Below are 23,323 nucleotides of genomic sequence, written 5' to 3'. Positions count from 1 at the left end.
ATATGAAGTAATTTACCTTTTGTTCTCTCATGAAGTCCTGTGATACAGTCAGTATTTTACTAACAGTTGTATCCAATCTATATTAAGTAATTTACCTTTTGATCTCTCATGAAGTCCTATGATACAGTCAGTATTTTACTAACAGTTGTATCCAATCTATATTAAGTAATTTACCTTTTGTTCTCTCATGAAGTCTTGTGATACAGTCAGTATTTTACTAACAGTTGTATCCAATCTATATTAAGTAATTTACCTTTTGTTCTCTCATGAAGTCCTGTGATACAGTCAGTATTTTACTAACAGTCGTATCCAATCTATATTAAGTAATTTACCTTTTGTTCTCTTATGAAGTCCTAAGATACAGTCAGTATTTTACTAACAGTTGTATCCAATCTATATTAGGTAATTTACCTTTTGTTCCCTCATGAAGTCCTGTGATACAGTCAGTATTTTAATAACAGTTGTATCCAATCTATATTAAGTAATTTACCTTTTGTTCTCTCATGAAGTCCAGTGATACAGTCAGTATTTTACTAACAGTCGTATCCAATCTATATTAAGTAATTTACCTTTTGTTCTCTCATGAAGTCCTAAGATACAGTCAGTACTTTACTAACAGTTGTATCCAATCTATATTAGGTAATTTACCTTTTGTTCTCTCATGAAGTCCTAAGATACAGTCAGTATTTTACTAACAGTTGTATCCAATCTAAATTAAGTAATTTACCTTTTGTTCTCTCATGAAGTCCTGTGATACAGTCAGTATTTTACTAACAGTTGTATCCAATCTATATTAAGTAATTTACCTTTTGATCTCTCATAAAGTCCTGTGATACAGTCAGTATTTTACTAACAGTCGTATCCAATCTATATTAAGTAATTTACCTTTTGTTCCCTCATGAAGTCCTGTGATACAGTCAGTATTTTACTAACAGTTGTATCCAATCTATATTATGTAATTTACCTTTTGTTCTCTCATGAAGTCCTGAGATACAGTCAGTATCTTACTAACAGTTGTATCCAATCTATATTAAGTAATTTACCTTTTGTTCTATCATGAAGTCCTGTGATACAGTCAGTATTTTACTAACAGTTGTATCCAATCTATATTAAGTAATTTACCTTTTGTTCTATCATGAGGTCCTGTGATACAGTCAGTATTTTACTAACAGTTGTATCCAATCTATATTAAGTAATTTACCTTTTGTTCTATCATGAAGTCCTGAGATACAGTCAGTATTTTACTAACAGTTGTATCCAATCTATATTAAGTAATTTACCTTTTGTTCCCTTATGACATCCTGTGATACAGTCAGTATTTTACTAACAGTTGTATCCAATCTATATTAAGTAATTTACCTTTTGTTCTCTCATGAAGTCCTGTGATACTTTCAGTATTTTACTAACAGTTGTATCTAATCTATATTAAGTAATTTACCTTTTGATCTCTCATGAAGTCCTGTGATATTTTACTAACAGTTGTATCCAATCTATATTAAGTAATTTACCTTTTGTTTCCTCATGTAGTCCTGTAATACAGTCAGTTTTTTACTAACAGTTGTATCCAATCTATATTAGGTAATTTACCTGTTGTTCCCTCATGAAGTCCTGTGATACAGTCAGTATTTTACTAACAGTTGTATCCAATCTATATGAAGTAATTTACCTTTTGTTCTCTCATGAAGTCCTGTGATACAGTCAGTATTTTACTAACAGTTGTATCCAATCTATATTAAGTAATTTACCTTTTGATCTCTCATGAAGTCCTGTGATACAGTCAGTATTTTACTAACAGTTGTATCCAATCTATATTAAGTAATTTACCTTTTGTTCTCTCATGAAGTCTTGTGATACAGTCAGTATTTTACTAACAGTTGTATCCAATCTATATTAAGTAATTTACCTTTTGTTCTCTCATGAAGTCCTGTGATACAGTCAGTATTTTACTAACAGTCGTATCCAATCTATATTAAGTAATTTACCTTTTGTTCTCTTATGAAGTCCTAAGATACAGTCAGTATTTTACTAACAGTTGTATCCAATCTATATTAGGTAATTTACCTTTTGTTCCCTCATGAAGTCCTGTGATACAGTCAGTATTTTAATAACAGTTGTATCCAATCTATATTAAGTAATTTACCTTTTGTTCTCTCATGAAGTCCAGTGATACAGTCAGTATTTTACTAACAGTCGTATCCAATCTATATTAAGTAATTTACCTTTTGTTCTCTCATGAAGTCCTAAGATACAGTCAGTATTTTACTAACAGTTGTATCCAATCTATATTAGGTAATTTACCTTTTGTTCTCTCATGAAGTCCTAAGATACAGTCAGTATTTTACTAACAGTTGTATCCAATCTATATTAAGTAATTTACCTTTTGTTCTCTCATGAAGTCCTGTGATACAGTCAGTATTTTACTAACAGTTGTATCCAATCTATATTAAGTAATTTACCTTTTGATCTCTCATAAAGTCCTGTGATACAGTCAGTATTTTACTAACAGTCGTATCCAATCTATATTAAGTAATTTACCTTTTGTTCCCTCATGAAGTCCTGTGATACAGTCAGTATTTTACTAACAGTTGTATCCAATCTATATTATGTAATTTACCTTTTGTTCTCTCATGAAGTCCTGAGATACAGTCAGTATCTTACTAACAGTTGTATCCAATCTATATTAAGTAATTTACCTTTTGTTCTATCATGAAGTCCTGTGATACAGTCAGTATTTTACTAACAGTTGTATCCAATCTATATTAAGTAATTTACCTTTTGTTCTATCATGAGGTCCTGTGATACAGTCAGTATTTTACTAACAGTTGTATCCAATCTATATTAAGTAATTTACCTTTTGTTCTATCATGAAGTCCTGAGATACAGTCAGTATTTTACTAACAGTTGTATCCAATCTATATTAAGTAATTTACCTTTTGTTCCCTTATGACATCCTGTGATACAGTCAGTATTTTACTAACAGTTGTATCCAATCTATATTAAGTAATTTACCTTTTGTTCTCTCATGAAGTCCTGTGATACTTTCAGTATTTTACTAACAGTTGTATCCAATCTATATTAAGTAATTTACCTTTTGATCTCTCATGAAGTCCTGTGATACAGTCAGTATCTTACTAACAGTTGTATCCAATCTATATTAAGTAATTTACCTTTTGTTCTCTCAGGAAGTCCTGTGATACAGTCAGTATTTTACTAACAGTTGTATCCAATCTATATTAAGTAATTTACCTTTTGTTCTCTCATGAAGTCCTGTGATATAGTCAGTATTTTACTAACAGTTGTATCCAATCTATATTAAGTAATTTACCTTTTGTTCTCTCATGAAGTCCTGTGATACAGTCAGTATTTTACTAACGGTTGTATCCAATCTATATTAAGTGATTTACCTTTTGTTCTCTCATGAAGTCCTGTGATACAGTCAGTATTTTACTAACAGTTGTATCCAATCTATATTAAGTAATTTACCTTTTGTTCTCTCATGAAGTCCTGTGATACAGTCAGTATTTTACTAACAGTTGTATCCAATCTATATTAAGTAATTTACCTTTTGATCTCTCATAAAGTCCTGTGATACAGTCAGTATTTTACTAACAGTTGTATCCAATCTATATTAAGTAATTTACCTTTTGTTCCCTCATGAAGTCCTGTGATACAGTCAGTATTTTACTAACTGTTATATCCAATCTATATTAAGTAATTTACCTTTTGTTCTCTAATGAAGTCCTGAGATACAGTCAGTATCTTACTAACAGTTGTATCCAATCTATATTAAGTAATTTACCTTTTGTTCTCTCATGAAGTCCTATGATACAGTCAGTATTTTACTAACAGTTGTATCCAATCTATATTAAGTAATTTACCTTTTGTTCTCTCATGAAGTCCTGTGATACAGTCAGTATCTTACTAACAGTTGTATCCAATCTATATTAAGTAATTTACCTTTTGTTCTATCATGAAGTCCTGTGATACAGTCAGTATTTTACTAACAGTTGTATCCAATCTATATTAAGTAATTTACCTTTTGTTATATCATGAAGTCCTGTGATACAGTCAGTATTTTACTAACAGTTGTATCCAATCTATATTAAGTAATTTACCTTTTGTTCTATCATGAAGTCCTGAGATACAGTCAGTATTTTACTAACAGTTGTATCCAATCTATATTAAGTAATTTACCTTTTGTTCTATCATGAAGTCCTGTGATACAGTCAGTATTTTACTAACAGTTGTATCCAATCTATATTAAGTAATTTACCTTTTGTTCTCTCATGAAGTCCTGTGATACAGTCAGTATTTTACTAACAGTTGTATCCAATCTATATTAAGTAATTTACCTTTTGATCTCTCATAAAGTCCTGTGATACAGTCAGTATTTTACTAACAGTCGTATCCAATCTATATTAAGTAATTTACCTTTTGTTCCCTCATGAAGTCCTGTGATACAGTCAGTATTTTACTAACAGTTGTATCCAATCTATATTATGTAATTTACCTTTTGTTCTCTCATGAAGTCCTGAGATACAGTCAGTATCTTACTAACAGTTGTATCCAATCTATATTAAGTAATTTACCTTTTGTTCTATCATGAAGTCCTGTGATACAGTCAGTATTTTACTAACAGTTGTATCCAATCTATATTAAGTAATTTACCTTTTGTTCTATCATGAGGTCCTGTGATACAGTCAGTATTTTACTAACAGTTGTATCCAATCTATATTAAGTAATTTACCTTTTGTTCTATCATGAAGTCCTGAGATACAGTCAGTATTTTACTAACAGTTGTATCCAATCTATATTAAGTAATTTACCTTTTGTTCCCTTATGACATCCTGTGATACAGTCAGTATTTTACTAACAGTTGTATCCAATCTATATTAAGTAATTTACCTTTTGTTCTCTCATGAAGTCCTGTGATACTTTCAGTATTTTACTAACAGTTGTATCCAATCTATATTAAGTAATTTACCTTTTGATCTCTCATGAAGTCCTGTGATACAGTCAGTATCTTACTAACAGTTGTATCCAATCTATATTAAGTAATTTACCTTTTGTTCTCTCAGGAAGTCCTGTGATACAGTCAGTATTTTACTAACAGTTGTATCCAATCTATATTAAGTAATTTACCTTTTGTTCTCTCATGAAGTCCTGTGATATAGTCAGTATTTTACTAACAGTTGTATCCAATCTATATTAAGTAATTTACCTTTTGTTCTCTCATGAAGTCCTGTGATACAGTCAGTATTTTACTAACGGTTGTATCCAATCTATATTAAGTGATTTACCTTTTGTTCTCTCATGAAGTCCTGTGATACAGTCAGTATTTTACTAACAGTTGTATCCAATCTATATTAAGTAATTTACCTTTTGTTCTCTCATGAAGTCCTGTGATACAGTCAGTATTTTACTAACAGTTGTATCCAATCTATATTAAGTAATTTACCTTTTGATCTCTCATAAAGTCCTGTGATACAGTCAGTATTTTACTAACAGTTGTATCCAATCTATATTAAGTAATTTACCTTTTGTTCCCTCATGAAGTCCTGTGATACAGTCAGTATTTTACTAACAGTTATATCCAATCTATATTAAGTAATTTACCTTTTGTTCTCTAATGAAGTCCTGAGATACAGTCAGTATCTTACTAACAGTTGTATCCAATCTATATTAAGTAATTTACCTTTTGTTCTATCATGAAGTCCTGTGATACAGTCAGTATTTTACTAACAGTTGTATCCAATCTATATTAAGTAATTTACCTTTTGTTCTATCATGAAGTCCTGTGATACAGTCAGTATTTTACTAACAGTTGTATCCAATCTATATTAAGTAATTTACCTTTTGTTCTATCATGAAGTCCTGAGATACAGTCAGTATTTTACTAACAGTTGTATCCAATCTATATTAAGTAATTTACCTTTTGTTCTATCATGAAGTCCTGTGATACAGTCAGTATTTTACTAACAGTTGTATCCAATCTATATTAAGTAATTTACCTTTTGTTCTCTCATGAAGTCCTGTGATACAGTCAGTATCTTACTAACAGTTGTATCCAATCCTTGTATTGTTGGCAATTGTCCATTCTTTATCTAAACAATATCAAAAATACAGAAATTAAATTTCTTAACAACAGCTAGATACCTTGCATTATAGAACAATTCTTTTTAGTCATAATGGCAGGTAAATTTCTATATCGTGTAACTTTCAATAACTGGAACACACATTCAATAAGAACAGAGTTGATAGTCCTTGAACATTTGAAAATTGAGGCTCTGATGATGAAAAAAATTGAAATGCAATATTAATAATTTTAACAATATTAAAAAAACCTTCAGATATATAAATTACAATCCTTTTATCACAAAAATATGTGTTGATATTCATCATTTTAGTTGCCAAAAGAAATGCTTAGATATACATACGTATCTGAGGACCATTTGTCTGATGTACATTTCTTCAACAGTGGTATTCAGCTGTCCAAAGTCCCAGACTAATGGCAGCATACTCTGTGGTAAGGACTGGACTCTATAAACCAAATGTCTCATTGGAACATGGCCTGAAAACAATGTCAAAATTACAATACATGCTCTTCATTACTGATATTAGCAAGGCAGCATCAACATTCATCAGTTGAAATAGCTCATACCTGTCAACTCACCCGTTTTTTGCGGGTGACACCCGTTATTTTCACCTCTCACCCGGGAGTTTTTCTTACCCGGCGGGTCCCGGGAATTTCTAACATTACCCGTTTCACCCGGATTTCTGACCGGAATTGTTTCCGGTATTTAGAAGTAATACGACCTTCGGTTTTATCGGTCTTTTTCAATGTAACCAAAAGTCAAAATGTAGGACTGTTTACCTGAGCTACGTAACGATATTTTCAAGGTAAGATTAGTTTTTTAGTGAGTATTATTCAGTTAATTAAATTAAAAAATAGTTTGTCATTTCAAAATTATGTCGGAAAGAAAGCGGTCCTGTCTGGGCCAGCTTGTTCCACACCAAGTAAAAGGAAAAAGTATTCATGTTCATACAGTAAATGTTGGGAATCGGAATTTAAATGGGTTAAACCAAGTGAAAGGAGCCAGAATGATGCTTATTGCACACTTTGTAATTCACATATCAATGTTAGCGCAGGGGCAAGAAATGATCTTGTCAGACATTCTAAAACAATGACTCATTCAAAGTTGGAAAAATCTCAGGCAGAATCTAAGGGCATGGCATCTTTCTTCACAAAGACCAAAAGTGTTTTGGCTGATAAAGTAACTAATGCAGAAACTTTATTTTCGTACTTTGTGGCTGAGCACAACCTTTCCTTTGCAGTAACTGACCATTTCACAAAATTGTGTAAATAAATGTTCTCTGACAGTAAAATAGCTTCAGGTTATTCATGTGGAAAAACTAAAACCACCCAAATAGTAAAGAGGGCCCTTTCAGTTGAAAATAACAAAGTGGTAGTTGAAAACAAGCCAAGATTTTTTGTTTTGTCAAAACTTGCTAAAACATTACTGGTTTTGCCAAACAGCAATGCAGACAGTGAGAGGGCATTTTCTTTAGTAAAGAAAATAGCTACAGAGTTTAGGGCTGATCTTAATAAGGATACACTGTGTGCTCTTCTTTCTTGTAAAATGAATACACATTTGCATTGCTATGAACTGAAACCAAGTGCAGTTCTTTTAAAGAATGCCAAGTCTGCTACCATGGAATATAACAATAGTCTGAAATAAACTTGTATACATGTTCTAACTGTTTCATATACATATTGACTATATAAATTATATGTAAACATATTTTTGTTCTTCAAGTGAGCCCGCAAAATGTCGTACGCGTTATGACCTGAGATTTTTTTTCTCAATGCAGGTCATGACCTGACTTTTCATTTTCAGAGGTTGACAGGTATGATAGCTTGATGCAAATGAAATTGCCATATATTTACTTGACTTCCTACTGAGTAAGATTGCTTTTAGTACATGATCATTTTAAATAGATCTTGAAAACATGTGGGTATTTGGTCATAAACTTTTACTCAGTACTCAAGTATCACTTATTTTTCTAGAAACACAAAATCCAGTATTTTCATAAGTTGATTTTTAAGTCAAAGTATGATTATTTTGCTTGAAGTTTTTATGACTGAAAGGCCTGACCAATTAAATCAGTTATCAGCTGAAAAGTTTATGACTCTTCTCTAACCCTTTTTTTTATATAGAAGAAAATCACTAAAATTCAAAAAAAATGTAGTGAACTGTACAGAGATAAAGAAAAATGTGATAAATTGTGTGCGAATTTTAATCACATGAAAATCATAATTTGATTTACTGAAACAGTCAAATAAAACATGTTTATAGTACACGTATTAAGTTTTCATATTAAATATAGACTGAATTAATAATTGGTAATGGTATATACCAAGTTTATCTGAGGTCTCCCTGGCACTGACATGATAACCAAGTCCTGCTTGCTCTAATCTCTTTATCAGGTCATCAGAATGTCTGAAAATTAAAAGATTTCATTTTAGAATAGCAGAAAAAATAAACTATTTCATTTTAGAATAACAGAAAAAATAAACAATTTCACTTTGGAATGCCAGAAAAAATAAACTATTTTGCTTTGGAATACCAGAAAAAATATGCCAAAAAAGATTTAATTGAACAAACAAACTTTTTTTTATCTTTAAATTGACTTTTGTAAAGATCAAATACAAGGTATATAAGTTCCCTATCAAAGAATTTGTACAGTGAACTAGACTTTTTTCACGATATGAGAGAAGAATGAGGACATGTGTATTATACACAATAGTGTATTGTACATACAGGTTATGGTATACATAATTTTCAAAACTAAACAAAGAGATGGAGCTCGAGGGAACATGGATTGACTGGATTAAGGAAATTTCTCCATCAGAATGTTCAAAATAAATCCTTAGTACTGAATTGAATTTGTAATCTTCCTCTTTTTCACTTACTTTCTATATGGATTGCATGCAGCCACGATTTTGAGTTTTTCATGCAGTTTGATTGGTTTTCCTCCTAGGGTTTTATCACACATAATTTCCTTGATCACACCGATAGCTTCTGTAGTATTGGCTTCATCAAAGAATAAAACAGTGTCCATGTTACGATAATCAGTGTTTACAAATTCTGCTGCATTCAACCTGGCAATTTCTTCTGCTTTTCTTACTTTCTTGATAATATCTGATGCTTTTGTTCCTCCATGTACCTTGAATATTGAATTACACAAAAAAATATTTCTTTATGAATGGGTGTTTACAAATTTGATTTGTGCTGATCTCTAGTATTTCTATAATTGCATTTTTAATATGTGAATTTTTATATTAAAACAGGACAGCACAAATCTCTACACAATCTTGGTAAAATTGTAGTTATATATATATTTAAATGTAAATCTATCCCAGTCTAAGTTGGGATTTAAAACTGTTAGTTCTTTTCTGTTATTGCAGCTTTTGAATATTTATCGTAGAGTGATTCTGATTTTCAAAATATTTTCCATTAATAAGACTTAAACAAAGAAACTAAACAATCAAATTTTTACTTTACCAGCATTAGGAAATAAGCGTTATAACTAAGATGATGTCAGTAATTATCACCTTCATCAATATCATGTTTTCCACATTAACACCTGGAGGTTGCTGCAATTTGCACATAAACTTGATCAGGCGAGTTTTACCACAGCCAGTCTCTCCCATAATAATAACTGGTATATCACATCTGAAAATAAATATGAAACAAGTTTTAAAAGGCATTATATACTCTTTGAATACCAATTTTCATGGATTTTGTGGGTAAAAATTAAATGAAAAATAAATCTAAATGTTCAACAAAGTACATATTTTCTATAGGCTTTTAAGCAAATTCTGTCAAAACCACTGAATCAAATATCCACCAAATAATATAATTTTAGCTAAATCCATGAAAAAATATTGGTACCCTAAAACATGAAATCAAATCACAGTAACACATGTACATGTACATAAAGTTAAGCACACAATTTTTAACAGTGTAGTATAAATCTAAACTGTGTCGCTCACCTTGGTCTTTGTGAATATTAAACAATGGACACAGATGGATTCATGACAAAATTGTGTTCTGGTGATGGTGATGTGTTTGTAGATCTTACTTTACTAAACGTTCTTGCTGCTTACAATTATCTCTATCTATAACATTACTTTCTGTGGAAAATGTTATTAAAAATCTTCAAATTTTAAGAAAATTGTTAAAAATTGACTATGAAGGGCAATAACTCCTTAGGGGGTCAATTGACTATTTTGGTCATAGTGACATATTTTTAGTTCTTACTTTGCTGTACATTATTGCTGTTTACAGTTTATCTCTATCTATAATAATATTCAAGATAATAACAAAAAAACAGCAAAATTTCCTCAAAATTACCAATTCAGGGGCAGCAACCTAACAACCGATTATCCGATTCATCTGAAAATTCCAGGGCAGATAGATCGTGACCTGATCAACAATTTTACTTCCTGTCAGATTTGCTCTTAATGCTTTGGTTTTTGAGTTATAAGCCAAAAACTGCATTTTACCCCCATGTTCTATTTTTAGCCATGGTGGCCATCTTGGTTTGTTGGCCCAGTTACCGGACAAATTTTTTTAACTAGATACCCCAATGATGATTATGTCAAAGTTTGGTTAAATTTGGCCCAGTAGTTTCAGAGGAGAAGATTTTTCTAAAAGATCACTAAGATTTACGAACTAGAGGCTCTAAAGAGCCTGTGTCGCTCACCTTGGTCTATGTGCATATAATATTAAACAAAGGACACAAATGGATTCATGACAAAATTCTATTTTGGTGATGTTGATGTGTTTGAAGTTCTTACTTTACTGAACGATTTTGCTTCTTACAATTATATCTATAATGAACTTTGCCCATTAGTAACAGAGAACTATATTTGGTAAAAATTTACATATATTTACCAAATTAATGAAAATTGTTAAAAATTGACTATAAAGGACAATAACTCCTTAAGGGGTCAATTGACCATTTAGGTCATGTTGACTTATTTGTAGATCTTACTTTGCTGAACATTATTGCTGTTTACAGTTTATCGCTATCTATAATAGTATTCAAGATAACCAAAAACGGCAAAATTTCTTTAAAAATTACCAATTGGAGGGCAGCAACCCAACAACCAGTTGTCCAATTCATCTGAAAAATTCAGGGCAGATAGATATTGACTTGATTAACAATTTAACTTCTTGTCAGATTTGCTCTAGATGCTTTGGTTTCATAGTTATAAGCCAAAAACTGCATTTTACCCCTATGTTCTATTTTTAGCCGTGGCGGCCATCTTGGTTGAATGGCCAGGTCATCGGACACATTTTTCAAACTAGATACCCCAAAGATGATTGTGGCCTAGTAGTTTCAGTGGAGATTTTGTAAAAGATTACTTAGATTTATGAAAAATGGTTAAAGATTGACTATAAAGGGCAATAACTCCTAAAGGGGTCAACTGACCATTTTGGTCATGTTGACTTATTTGTAGATCTTACTTTGCTGAACATTATTGCTGTTTACAATTTATCTCTATCTATAATAATATTCAAGATAATAACCAAAAACAGCAAAATTTCCTCAAAATTACCAATTCAGGGGCAGCAACCCAACAACCGATTGACCGATTCATCTGAAAATTTCAGGGCAGATAGATCTTGACCTGATAAACATTTTTATCCCATGTCAGATTTCCTCAAAATGCTTTGGTTTTTGAGTTATAAGCCAAAAACTGCATTTTACCCCTATGTTCTATTTTTAGCGGTGGCGGCCATCTTGGTTGGTTGACCAGGTCACGCCACACATTTTTTAAACTAGATACCCCAAAGATGATTGTGGCCAAGTTTGGATTAATTTGGCCCAGTAGTTTCAGAGGAGAAGATTTTTGTAAAAGATTACTTTAATTTACGAAAAATGGTTAAAAATTGACTATAAAGAGCAATAACTCCTAAACATGTCAACTGACCATTTTGGTCCTGTTGACTTATTTGTAGATCTTACTTTGCTGAACATTATTGCTGTTTACAGTTTATCTCTATCTATAATAATATTCAAGATAATAACCAAAAACACCAAAATTTCCTCAAAATTACCAATTCAGGGGCAGCAACCCAACAACTGATTGACCGATTCATCTGAAAATTTCAGGGCAGATAGATCTTGACCTGATAAACATTTTTATCCCATGTCAGATTTCCTCAAAATGCTTTGGTTTTTGAGTTATAAGCCAAAAACTGCATTTTACCCCTATGTTCTATTTTTAGCGGTGGCGGCCATCTTGGTTGGTTGACCAGGTCACGCCACACATTTTTTAAACTAGATACCCCAAAGATGATTGTGGCCAAGTTTGGATTAATTTGGCCAAGTAGTTTCAGAGGAGAAGATTTTTGTAAAAGATTACTTTAATTTACGAAAAATGGTTAAAAATTGACTATAAAGGGCAATAACTCCTAAACGGGTCAACTGACCATTTTGGTCATGTTGACTTATTTGTAGATCTTACTTTGCTGAACATTATTGCTGTTTACAGTTTATCTCTATCTATAATAATATTCAAGATAATAACCAAAAACACCAAAATTTCCTCAAAATTACCAATTTAGGGGCAGCAACCCAACAACCGATTGACCGATTCATCTGAAAATTTCAGGGCAGATAGATCTTGACCTGATAAACATTTTTATCCCATGTCAGATATCCTCAAAATGCTTTGGTTTTTGAGTTATAAGCCAAAAACTGCATTTTACCCCTTTGTTCTATTTTTAGCCGTGGCGGCCATCTTGGTTGGTTGACCAGGTCACGCCACACATTTTTTAAACTAGCTACCCCAAAGATGATTGTGGCCAAGTTTGGATTAATTTGGCCCAGTAGTTTCAGAGGAGAAGATTTTTGTAAAAGATTACTTTAATTAACGAAAAATGGTTAAAAATTGACTATAAAGGGCAATAACTCCTAAACGGGTCAACTGACCATTTTGGCCATGTTGACTTATTTGTAGATCTTACTTTGCTGAACATTATTGCTGTTTACAGTTTAGCTCTATCTATAATAATATTCAAGATAATAACCAAAAACACCAAAATTTCCTCAAAATTACCAATTTAGGGGCAGCAACCCAACAACCGATTGACCGATTCATCTGAAAATTTCAGGGCAGATAGATCTTGACCTGATAAACATTTTTATCCCATGTCAGATTTCCTCAAAATGCTTCGGTTTTTGAGTTATAAGCCAAAAACTGCATTTTACCCCTTTGTTCTATTTTTAGCCGTGGCGGCCATCTTGGTTGGTTGACCAGGTCACGCCACACATTTTTTAAACTAGCTACCCCAAAGATGATTGTGGCCAAGTTTGGATTAATTTGGCCCAGTAGTTTCAGAGGAGAAGATTTTTGTAAAAGATTACTTTAATTAACGAAAAATGATTAAAAATTGACTATAAAGGGCAATAACTCCTAAACGGGTCAACTGACCATTTTGGTCATGTTGACTTATTTGTAGATCTTACTTTGCTGAACATTATTGCTGTTTACAGTTTATCTCTATCTATAATAATATTCAAGATAATAACAAAAAAACAGCAAAATTTCCTCAAAATTACCAATTCAGGGGCAGCAACCTAACAACCGATTATCCGATTCATCTGAAAATTCCAGGGCAGATAGATCGTGACCTGATCAACAATTTTACTTCCTGTCAGATTTGCTCTAAATGCTTTGGTTTTTGAGTTATAAGCCAAAAACTGCATTTTACCCCTATGTTCTATTTTTAGCGGTGGCGGCCATCTTGGTTGGTTGACCGGGTCACGCCACACATTTTTTAAACTAGATACCCCAATGATGATTGTGGCCAAGTTTGGTTTGATTTGGGCCAGTAGTTTCAGAGGAGAAGATTTTTGTAAAAGTTAACGACGACGGACGACGACGACGGACGACGACGGACGACGGACGACGGACGACGGACGCCGGACGCCAAGTGATGAGAAAAGCTCACTTGGCCCTTCGGGCCAGGTGAGCTAAAAATGGTTAAAAATTGACTATAAAGGGCAATAACTCCTAAAGTGGTCAACTGACCATTTTGGTCATGTTGACTTATTTGTAGATCTTACTTTGCTGAACATTATAGCTGTTTACAGTTTATCTCTATCTATAATAATATTTAAGATAATAACCAAAAAAAGCAAAATTTCCTTAAAATTACCATTTCAGGGGCAGCAACCCAACAAAGAAATGTCCGATTCATCTGAAAATTTCAGGGCAGATAGATCTTGACCTGATGAACAATATTACCCCGTCTTAGATTTCTCTAAATGCTTTGGTTTTTGAGTTATAAGCCAAAAACTGCATTTTACCCCTATGTTCTAATTTTAGCCATGGCGGCCATCTTGGTTGATTGGCCGGGTCACCGGACACATTTTTCAAACTAGATACCCCAATGATGATTGTGGCCAAGTTTGGTTAAATTTGGCCCAGTAGTTTCAGAGGAGAAGATTTTTGTAAAAGTTAACGCAGGACGACGACAGACGCCGGACGCCAAGTTATGAGAAAAGCTCATTTGGGCCAGATGAGCTAAAAACAGCAAAATTTCCTTAAAATTACCAATTCAGGGGCAGCAACCCAACAACGGAATGTCTGATTCATCTGAAAATTTGGGCCAGGTGAGCTAAAAAGTATCAAAAGGCTTATGATAATTCAAATAACAGATTCAAGTTTTTTTTAAATTAAAAGCAATATCCAAAATTACCTGAATCTCATATAAATAGCCAGTATTTTCTTCACATTATCTGTGGTCAACTCATAGGTTTCATCTGGATCGTGTATGATATCAAGTCCCATAACATTGCACAACTTTGTGATTTTCTCTAGTCTAAAATTGAAAAATAAAGGAATATTTCAAGCAAGACAAAAAAAGTATAAGAAAAAACATAATCCATGTCCATTATATAAGGCCACTTTGGATGCTGTATATGATACTTATATTTTTCACATACCTACCAACTTTTAAAAATGCCCATAGGGGGTTTACGTGCAAGATGGCTCTCGTAGTCCCACAAAACCTTCAAATATATTTTAATGGTGTTTTTTTTTTACTTATTCATACTTTGACATGCCTATAACAATTGTAAAATTAATTATTTTGTTTAACTCTTTATCTACCACTGACGGATATATACGCGGTAATTAACACCGTTTAGTTCGTAGTGACTGATAAATCCGCTGGCCAAAACACCTGTGTATTCGCAGTGACTGATCTATCCACTGTAAACAATGCATGCACAGTCGTGTTGACCAGGGTTTCCGCTGGCGGTCGCCATTTTCGCAATTTGCGAAAAAATAATAATTGTGGCGATAAAAATTCGTCATTTGCGAAAGAATTTGGCGAAAGAAATATATAGAACGATTTATTTTCCTCCATCTTGTTTATTTACTTTTTTCGAGTTTCTCGGACTTTACCCGATCAGACAATACTCGGAATTCCTCTTGACCTCATTAAGGTTTGGACAGAAAATCAATAATCAGCTGATTGCATTTTATAGCTATCGACAACAAAGGACTAATTAATAAAGGTGTTGATTGAATTGTTTGACAAAATGATATGGTTAAATGGCTTTCGCTAAATGTCACATACGGAATTGATTTACCACTTTGCGACGCACGTGTTTGAAGCAAACTTTTGACGTCTCCTCTCCTTTTAAAGATAGTTTAGAAAAGAAAGCTGTTGTTGTGACGAAAATATTCAAAAGCAAGAAAAATCTCCGATTTAAAACTTTAATTATCCTTTGACTTTAATATCGGTAATTGATTAGGGAGACTAGTTTAAAGTCGTTTGAGTGACACACTTGTTTCAATCATAGTTTTACGTCTCAACTTTTTTATTTACGATGGTCAAGAAAAGAAAACTGTCGTTATGAAGAAATCCATCCAAAAGGTTGGGAACAAGCCCTTGAATGGGAGTAGCCCTTCAATGTAATGACTACACATTACACGAGGGATCAATTTCATGTGATAAAAGCTTTTGTTTTGAGTAAAAACCACTTCTTAGTACAAAAGGGAACATCAGTATTTTTCTTTTAAGAAACTTTCCCTACGAACTAGACTGGTATTATATAATCAAAACATGTCCATTAATTTTGTTATATTCCAGGACTTATATCTTCTTTATTATTAAAAGTATAGTGGCCAAATCATTTAGAAAAGTCGTTTAATATACAAAGAATATTTTTCCCTTTTAAGTTAAAAAAAAATTTGTTGTTTTAAAGTAAATGTTTAGTGTTTATTCATTAAAATGTTAACTCTAAAATAAGTTTGAGAGCATAATCATAGACACAATGGGGCAAAATCATCTTATTTAAGGGAGCGGGTGGGGGCGGGGGGGGGGGGGGGGGTTAGAAAAAAAGGTAAATTTTAAACGAAAAATATAATTATGTTACTTGGCGAAAAAAATAATAAAGTGGCGAAAAATATATTGTTTTGGCGAAAGAGGTGGCGAAAAAAATAATTGACCCAGGGGAAACCCTGGTGTTGACGGATATTCCCGTAAAATATACCACTGTTAAAACTCTTTAGATTGGACAATACCTAGGGGGAATCCCGAAATAAACCAATCAAATTCGGTTTTACAAATGAATAAACTTTCTACTCGTATATTCCTTTCCATTGAAAGGTAATATGTTTACATTAAAATACATTGTGTTTAACACATGTTTTTGTTTGCGAAATGTGATTGAAACAATGGCCATTAAATGGGCTTCATTCTTCGAATCAGAGGAAGAAGATGAAGAGTTTGAGGGTTTTAAGTAGTCTAGTATAGACGAAAGTGAAGTTAGAAGGCTACTTCTAAATCGGCAGTGATATCAGTTAATCGGAAATAGTAAGTGAAGAACCGGAGTTAGATAACGACATTTGGACAAATAATTTTGTTTTTCAACATAGTTTATTGACTTAATTTGTGTACATAATTGGATCAAAATCAGAAATATAAAAATTCAAACAATTGTGAATTAAATGCATTTTTTATTTTTAATTTCTATACAGTAATTGCTTAATAATTTCATATTTAATTGCACCGCCGTAAAAATGATCACACTGCAAAATATCTCTGGTAGTTAACCTACAAATCAGCTGCAGTAGCTAACTAATAAGATGTGTGTAGTAGTGAACTGTATGATCGCCTGTGGTAGATACGAAGTTAAAATTGTGGACGTAATTGCTCTTATAAATTTCCATTAAATTTTTTTAATTTAATGCAGGCTGTAATTTTTCTTGTCCGAATTTGATTACATTTGTCATTTGGGGCCTTTTATAGCTTACTATGTGGTATGGGTTTTGCTCATTGTTAAAGGCCCTACAATGACCTAAATTTTTAAACTTTTACATAATCCTGTCTCTGGTGGAGAGTTGTCTCATTGGAGGTCAAACAAAATACTCTTATTTTCACATAACTTATACATAATTTGACTAAAAGATTTAACAAGTGAAAAAGTCTACTTGAATTATCAAAAAACTTTTAATTAACATTTATACTTGAAAATTTTACCTTGGGAGAGCATCAAAATTTTCAGCAAGGTTGACTGTATTTCTGACAAGAGCATCAAACAAATTGTTCTCCATAATTCCTGGTTCTAGAATGGTATTTGTCTGTACATCAACCAGGTTACCAGTTCTCCTGTCTATGTTGAATCCTAAGAAAGTCATACTATTCTGGTCTGGGTTGAAAAACAGGTAAGGATGAGGACTGAAACAAATTATTAAAATATTTAATCACAGTGTAACCCGTGTTATCCGACACACTGGGGGACCAGAAAAAATGTCAGATTAAGCAGGGTGTTGGAATACTCAGGTGTTCTTGCAAGATTAGGCATATTTTGGGACCATGAAAATGTGTTGGTTAAAGCGGATATTGGAATACTCAGGTGTCAGATAAGGCAGGTTTCACTGTATAATGATACTGTAGACCAGTTTGATTAAAATAATGATCCTGTGTCCATGCTTTACTTAAAAATGCTAAATTCTATTTTCTGTTTTGAAGACATATCAAAATCCTCTGGCTTTACCATTATGATACACTCCTTCAAAAATTTGTAAGCTGACATTTCATTGGCTGATGCTTGAAAAGAAAGTAGAACCAAGTGTCGTCAGATCCTTGTAAGCATTAATTAAACATAGGATCTGTACTTTAATCAGACTGACTGAATCCCAAATTAACTTTTATGGGCAAATTATTTTTATAAATTTTGCTTGCTGAAAACAAAACAACGTGAAAATAAATCATTACAAATTTGTTTAACTTGTTTCTTTTGTTAGACTTATACATCACAATTTTATAAAACTGTACAAATATATAATCAGGGAGACCACTCTCAAGGTGTAAACGAAAAAAAAGGCACAAGTAAATTAATTGGATTACAGTATCTTAATTTAGACTCAATGAATGATAAACCTTACCTTGTTTCCCATGTTCTCCTCATCTGGTAAAGTTGTATAACATCCTCCCCCTCCTTGTCTTGATCCTCTTCACTCATCTGTCTCTGTAGCAGTTGTAATGGAGATTCCTCACTCATTATCAAGGATCGGGTAGAAAAATCCTGTCATCAAAATATTAAAACATTAGATCTATATGAATTCTCACTTATTAAGAAATCCCTTTCATACTATATTTTCTTGTCACTCTTGTTTTACAATTTTTTTTCAAAATTTGGTATGAACTTACAATTTTAAGTGCCTAACTATATAATCACAAATGAGAAAGCTACTTTAAACATTATGTTTTATTCATGTATTCAGTCAGGAACTTATTGTTCAGTGGTTGTCGGCTATTGATGTGGTTCATAAAAGTCTTTCTTGTTTTCTCGTTTTTTATACAGATTAGACCGTTGGTTTTCCTGTTTCAATTATTTTACACTTGTCATTTTGTGCCCTTTAAAGGTAGCTGTTCTGTGTTAGCCAAAGCTCTTTTTTGAAGGCCATACTTTGACTTTTAATTGTTTACTTTTAACACAAGTCACTTTGATGGAGAGTTCTCTCTTTGGCACTCATACCACATCTTCTTATGTCTATTGAAGATTGCACAATAACACTTAAGGGTAAGGTACAGTAAATGAGCTATGTTGCAGATTTTGCTAAAATTTTCCATGCAATCTTGGCTCGTTGAACTACAACTGAAAATAAAAAAATAATGCATTTATCTTTTTTTTTTATCTGAAATATTACAGATTGATTTCTTCCATTATGTGTGAATATTTGTATAGAAAGCACATAAAATTGACAAAAAAACTTTTGAAATTTGTCTTAAAATCGTTTTTCAGTTGAAGTTCAACGAGCCAAGGTTGCATGCAAAATTTAAGAAAAATATGCGACATAGCCCATTTACTGTTTCTTAACCTTAACATAATTTTTATAGCCGACAGTTTTATTGATGTAGAGAGAGATTATCTGCAAAAAAAAACACCACTTACCCTAGACATTTGAATGAGGAATCGTAGTACAAACTTGGCAAATCCTGGCAAGTCTTCCCCTGCTGCTAAACTACAGAAAGCTGACACTTCAAAGTCTTGTAACTGTTTGTTCAGAAAGCTGACAAAATGATACAACTCTGACCAGGATGGATCTCTGATACCACAATGTCTGAAAAAATGAACAGGTTATTTTAAACAAAGAAAAATATTTTGAATTAAAAAAAATGCAATGTTATCATTCACCTTTACAAAATAACTGTCAAATCATAAAATGAAATTGACAGTTATGGTTATTAAAGATATGAGTTTAAATACAAAGCTCGTATCATTCACATCACTGGATTGTGTTCATCAAGTTAACCTTCAACACATGACTTTATTGTTAATAAATATTTTTAATACTTCTATCTTTATAAGATAAATCTGCAGAAGATTTGTGCAAGATTTGTGGAAGTGTTTGCCCGGTAGATTTGAAATTTTCTCACAAGGTACAACTCAGCATTATAAAGGTTCAGACCAAATAACAAATAATTCCTCAATACAGAAGCTGAGGTAACAAAACTACAGCTTATTGAAAGAAAGACAGATGGGATTTTGACTTTAATGCACAGAACAACAAACCATAAATGTATTTTTTTGGCAATATATTTGAAAGTTCAATTTTCTCTCAAACCAACAACATCAGTAATGCCCACAAAAAAGTGTTTTATTCTAATATGACGTGCTTCTTTAGCTTTGTGAATAAACCCATGCTCTAAATCCAATAAAATTTCTTTGTACATGTGTATATTGACTACTGCATAATAATGAATTTTATCAAATTGGCATGCATTTAATATATTTCATTAACTAAAAACCCTTCCTTACTATCTCTCAGGCAAAAATAATCATGAATATAATGCCTACCTAGTATGTTAAACTACAATAAAGTATAGCTTGCATCAATTATTTCTTAAATAATAGGCATACTTGAGTAATGTATTGAGACACTGTTTCTTATCACCGTCTGGTATCTGAGCATTCACATCATCAAGTCTGCAATTTGTGTCTAGCCTTTTAAGATACTGATATGGTCTCTGGAATGTAGGACTCTTGAATTCTATACCATCAAAGAGTCTATCATGGTCTGTATAGTCTGCAGGACGTCTGATGTTACTTAAAATCTCAAAACTTTCCTGTGGAGATCTGCAGGTTACATGTGGTAAAATGTCCAAGCAATGATGTAAACATCTCAGTTTTCCTCCCTGAAATCAACAAAAAATATCTTTAGTTCTGCACCATGTTCTTTTTAAATTCTTGGAATGTCTCCCTAGAGCATGCAACTTAATAATTCCTTTTTGTTCACATTACTACAAAACTTAACCATTAGCTAGTACATAGGAACCATTTTTACATGGAAATAAGTCACTGACAACCACTAAATAATAGGCTCCTGACTTGGGACAGGCGCATACATAAATAATGTGGAGGGGTTTAACATGTTAGCGGGATCCCAACCCTCCCCCTAACCTGGGACAGTGGTATTACAGTACAACAGAAAGAACGAACTATAAAAATCAGTTTAAAAACTCCTCAGTTGGACAAAAATGCAAGTGGATGTGGCCGGGTACTTGTACATCCTGACAACAAAAAGACACTAGGAACAGATCTGAGAGTACTCGCTATCTGACAGCTAGTAAAAGCCACTAACAACTAATGAAAAAAATCATGCATCTAAGACTAAACTATCAATATGTACACATCCAACATCTAATGGATTTAGTGTAAAGACGTCATAAACAGTCAGAGAAAAACATGACCTTGTGCAATGCCAAGTTACAGGTATCGACAGATATCGATATATCACCACATCAATTTTCGTGGGTTTCATGGATACAGGTGAACCAAGAATTCAAATGTTCAACCAATAACATATTTTTAATAGGCTTTTAGATGGTGACGTTCCCTTGTCACCATCTTACGGTGTTTATATATCTCAACTTGTACGATTCGCTCGTGTATGTAACAATGTTTTAGATTTTAACGAGAGAAATTTATGTATTACTGAAAAATTATTACACCAGGGTTTTCGATATCACAAACTAGTCAAAACATTTACTAAATTTTATCATCGGTATAAAGACATCAATCGTAAATATAGCTCAACATGCAGACTTCTAATACGTTCAGGTATTTCACATCCAATTTTTTATGGTAATATTCTTTATAAAGCACAAAGGTGTCAGTATTCACCTCAGAAACTTACAAAACCTTTGAATAGACTTATTAAGAAGGGATATAATTACGATACTGTTGTCAAGTCATTAAAGATTGCATATTTTGGCGTTAATATTGAGTCACTGATAAGGTCTTTGCATCAGAACTAAACACATTATTTTTTTTTAAAAACAGTTGTTGGCATGACACGGGTTATGTTCTTCTCATATATGTTATGATGGTATGATACTAAACGCCTAACGGGAAGGATTGTGCCTGATGTTCATATGATGAAATCATAATCTTTCAGTCAGTTTAATTGAAGTCTGGAGCTGGCATGTCAGTTAACTGCTAGTAGTCTGTTGTTATTTATGTATTTTTGTCATTTTGTTTATTTTCTTTGGTTACATCTTCTGACATCAGACTCGGATTTCTCTTGAACTGAATTTTAATGTGCGTATTGTTATGCGTTTACTTTACTACATTGGTTAGAGGTATAGGGGGAGGGTTGAGATCTCACAAACATGTTTAACCCCGCCGCATTTTTGCGCCTGTCCCAAGTCAGGAGCCTCTGGCCTTTGTTAGTCTTGTATTATTTTAATTTTAGTTTCTTGTGTACAATTTGGAAATTAGTATGGCGTTCATTATCACTGGACTAGTATATATTTGTTTAGGGGCCAGCTGAAGGACGCCTCCGGGTGCGGGAATTTCTCGCTACATTGAAGACCTGTTGGTGACCCTCTGCTGTTGTTTTTTATTTGGTCGGGTTGTTGTCTCTTTGACACATTCCCCATTTCCATTCTCAATTTTATTTGTATACAGAGATTGGCTAAACCTTGAAATCAAATATCCACGAAAATTGATACCCACGAAAAAAAAATGCATCCACAGTACATTCTATGCCACCATTGAACTATTAAATATGTAGTCTGTATATGGGACAACGTACATGTACATCCATATCTCTAGCAAGTAATGGCTTTGATTCAATAATATATACTGAGCCAAAAAAGTTTAGCAACAAAAATGTGAAATTTTATTCTATTACAAAATCATAACAACATGTAATTTTGATAATAACAAATGGAATTATGACATGTCAGAATTAACATGAATGTTTATCACTCATATTCATTAGGAATTTCTTTGTATGGAGCGCGGGAGGGTCAAAATACGGAAATGAGTATAGTATTATTCAAAATCAATTTCTCAGCCGTGCCCTAAGTGTACCAATGAAGGATTGGCAGGCACACCAGAAGCTGCCCTTAGTCATTGCACTACTCTTGTGGCTGGAAAAAATTTGTCACGTGTTGAAAAAAGCGAAATAGCACTCCTCCTTTGACAATAGTTTTTTTCTTTGGTCTAAGAGATATCAACCTATCCTGTGCAGTTGCATTTTGTCGATATCTGTTTGTTAGTCTCTAAACTGTTGCCTTATGCACATTAAATCGAGCCACGATGTCAGCAACACTCATTCCGGCATCAACCAAGCCAAGAGCTTTCTGATGGTCATTTTCAGGGAGGCCTGGTTGACGCCCATGCATTTTTTTCAAATGTGTATGTTTTTTTTCTTACCAATGGTGTGTTTCTGAACATTAGTGAAAAAGAAATTTTTAATATCGTTTTAAAAGTACAG

At 32.7% G+C, this 23,323-nt stretch overlaps 1 protein-coding gene across 1 annotated transcript in view; it reads right to left on the bottom strand.

Annotated features, from left to right (window-relative positions):
* Window positions 1–23,323, bottom strand: part of LOC143047446 (E3 ubiquitin-protein ligase rnf213-alpha-like) — a 135,365-nt gene that overhangs the window by 65,099 nt on the left and 46,943 nt on the right. Inside the window, exons 33-42 of the mRNA XM_076220515.1 lie at window positions 20,461–20,735; window positions 19,492–19,660; window positions 18,482–18,621; window positions 17,574–17,771; window positions 14,781–14,903; window positions 9,617–9,737; window positions 8,975–9,228; window positions 8,419–8,501; window positions 6,438–6,571; window positions 6,012–6,104 (exon numbers count right to left, since the gene is read on the bottom strand). Of these exons, the coding sequence (XP_076076630.1) occupies window positions 6,012–6,104; window positions 6,438–6,571; window positions 8,419–8,501; window positions 8,975–9,228; window positions 9,617–9,737; window positions 14,781–14,903; window positions 17,574–17,771; window positions 18,482–18,621; window positions 19,492–19,660; window positions 20,461–20,735 (1,590 nt within the window). The remainder of the gene's footprint in view (window positions 1–6,011; window positions 6,105–6,437; window positions 6,572–8,418; window positions 8,502–8,974; window positions 9,229–9,616; window positions 9,738–14,780; window positions 14,904–17,573; window positions 17,772–18,481; window positions 18,622–19,491; window positions 19,661–20,460; window positions 20,736–23,323) is intronic.

This window comes from Mytilus galloprovincialis, chromosome 10 (assembly GCF_965363235.1).
Source record: "Mytilus galloprovincialis chromosome 10, xbMytGall1.hap1.1, whole genome shotgun sequence".
Taxonomy (NCBI): domain Eukaryota; kingdom Metazoa; phylum Mollusca; class Bivalvia; order Mytilida; family Mytilidae; genus Mytilus; species Mytilus galloprovincialis.
The sequence above is the reverse complement of the archived record's forward strand: the minus strand, read 5'-3'. Positions and strand labels throughout refer to the sequence as shown.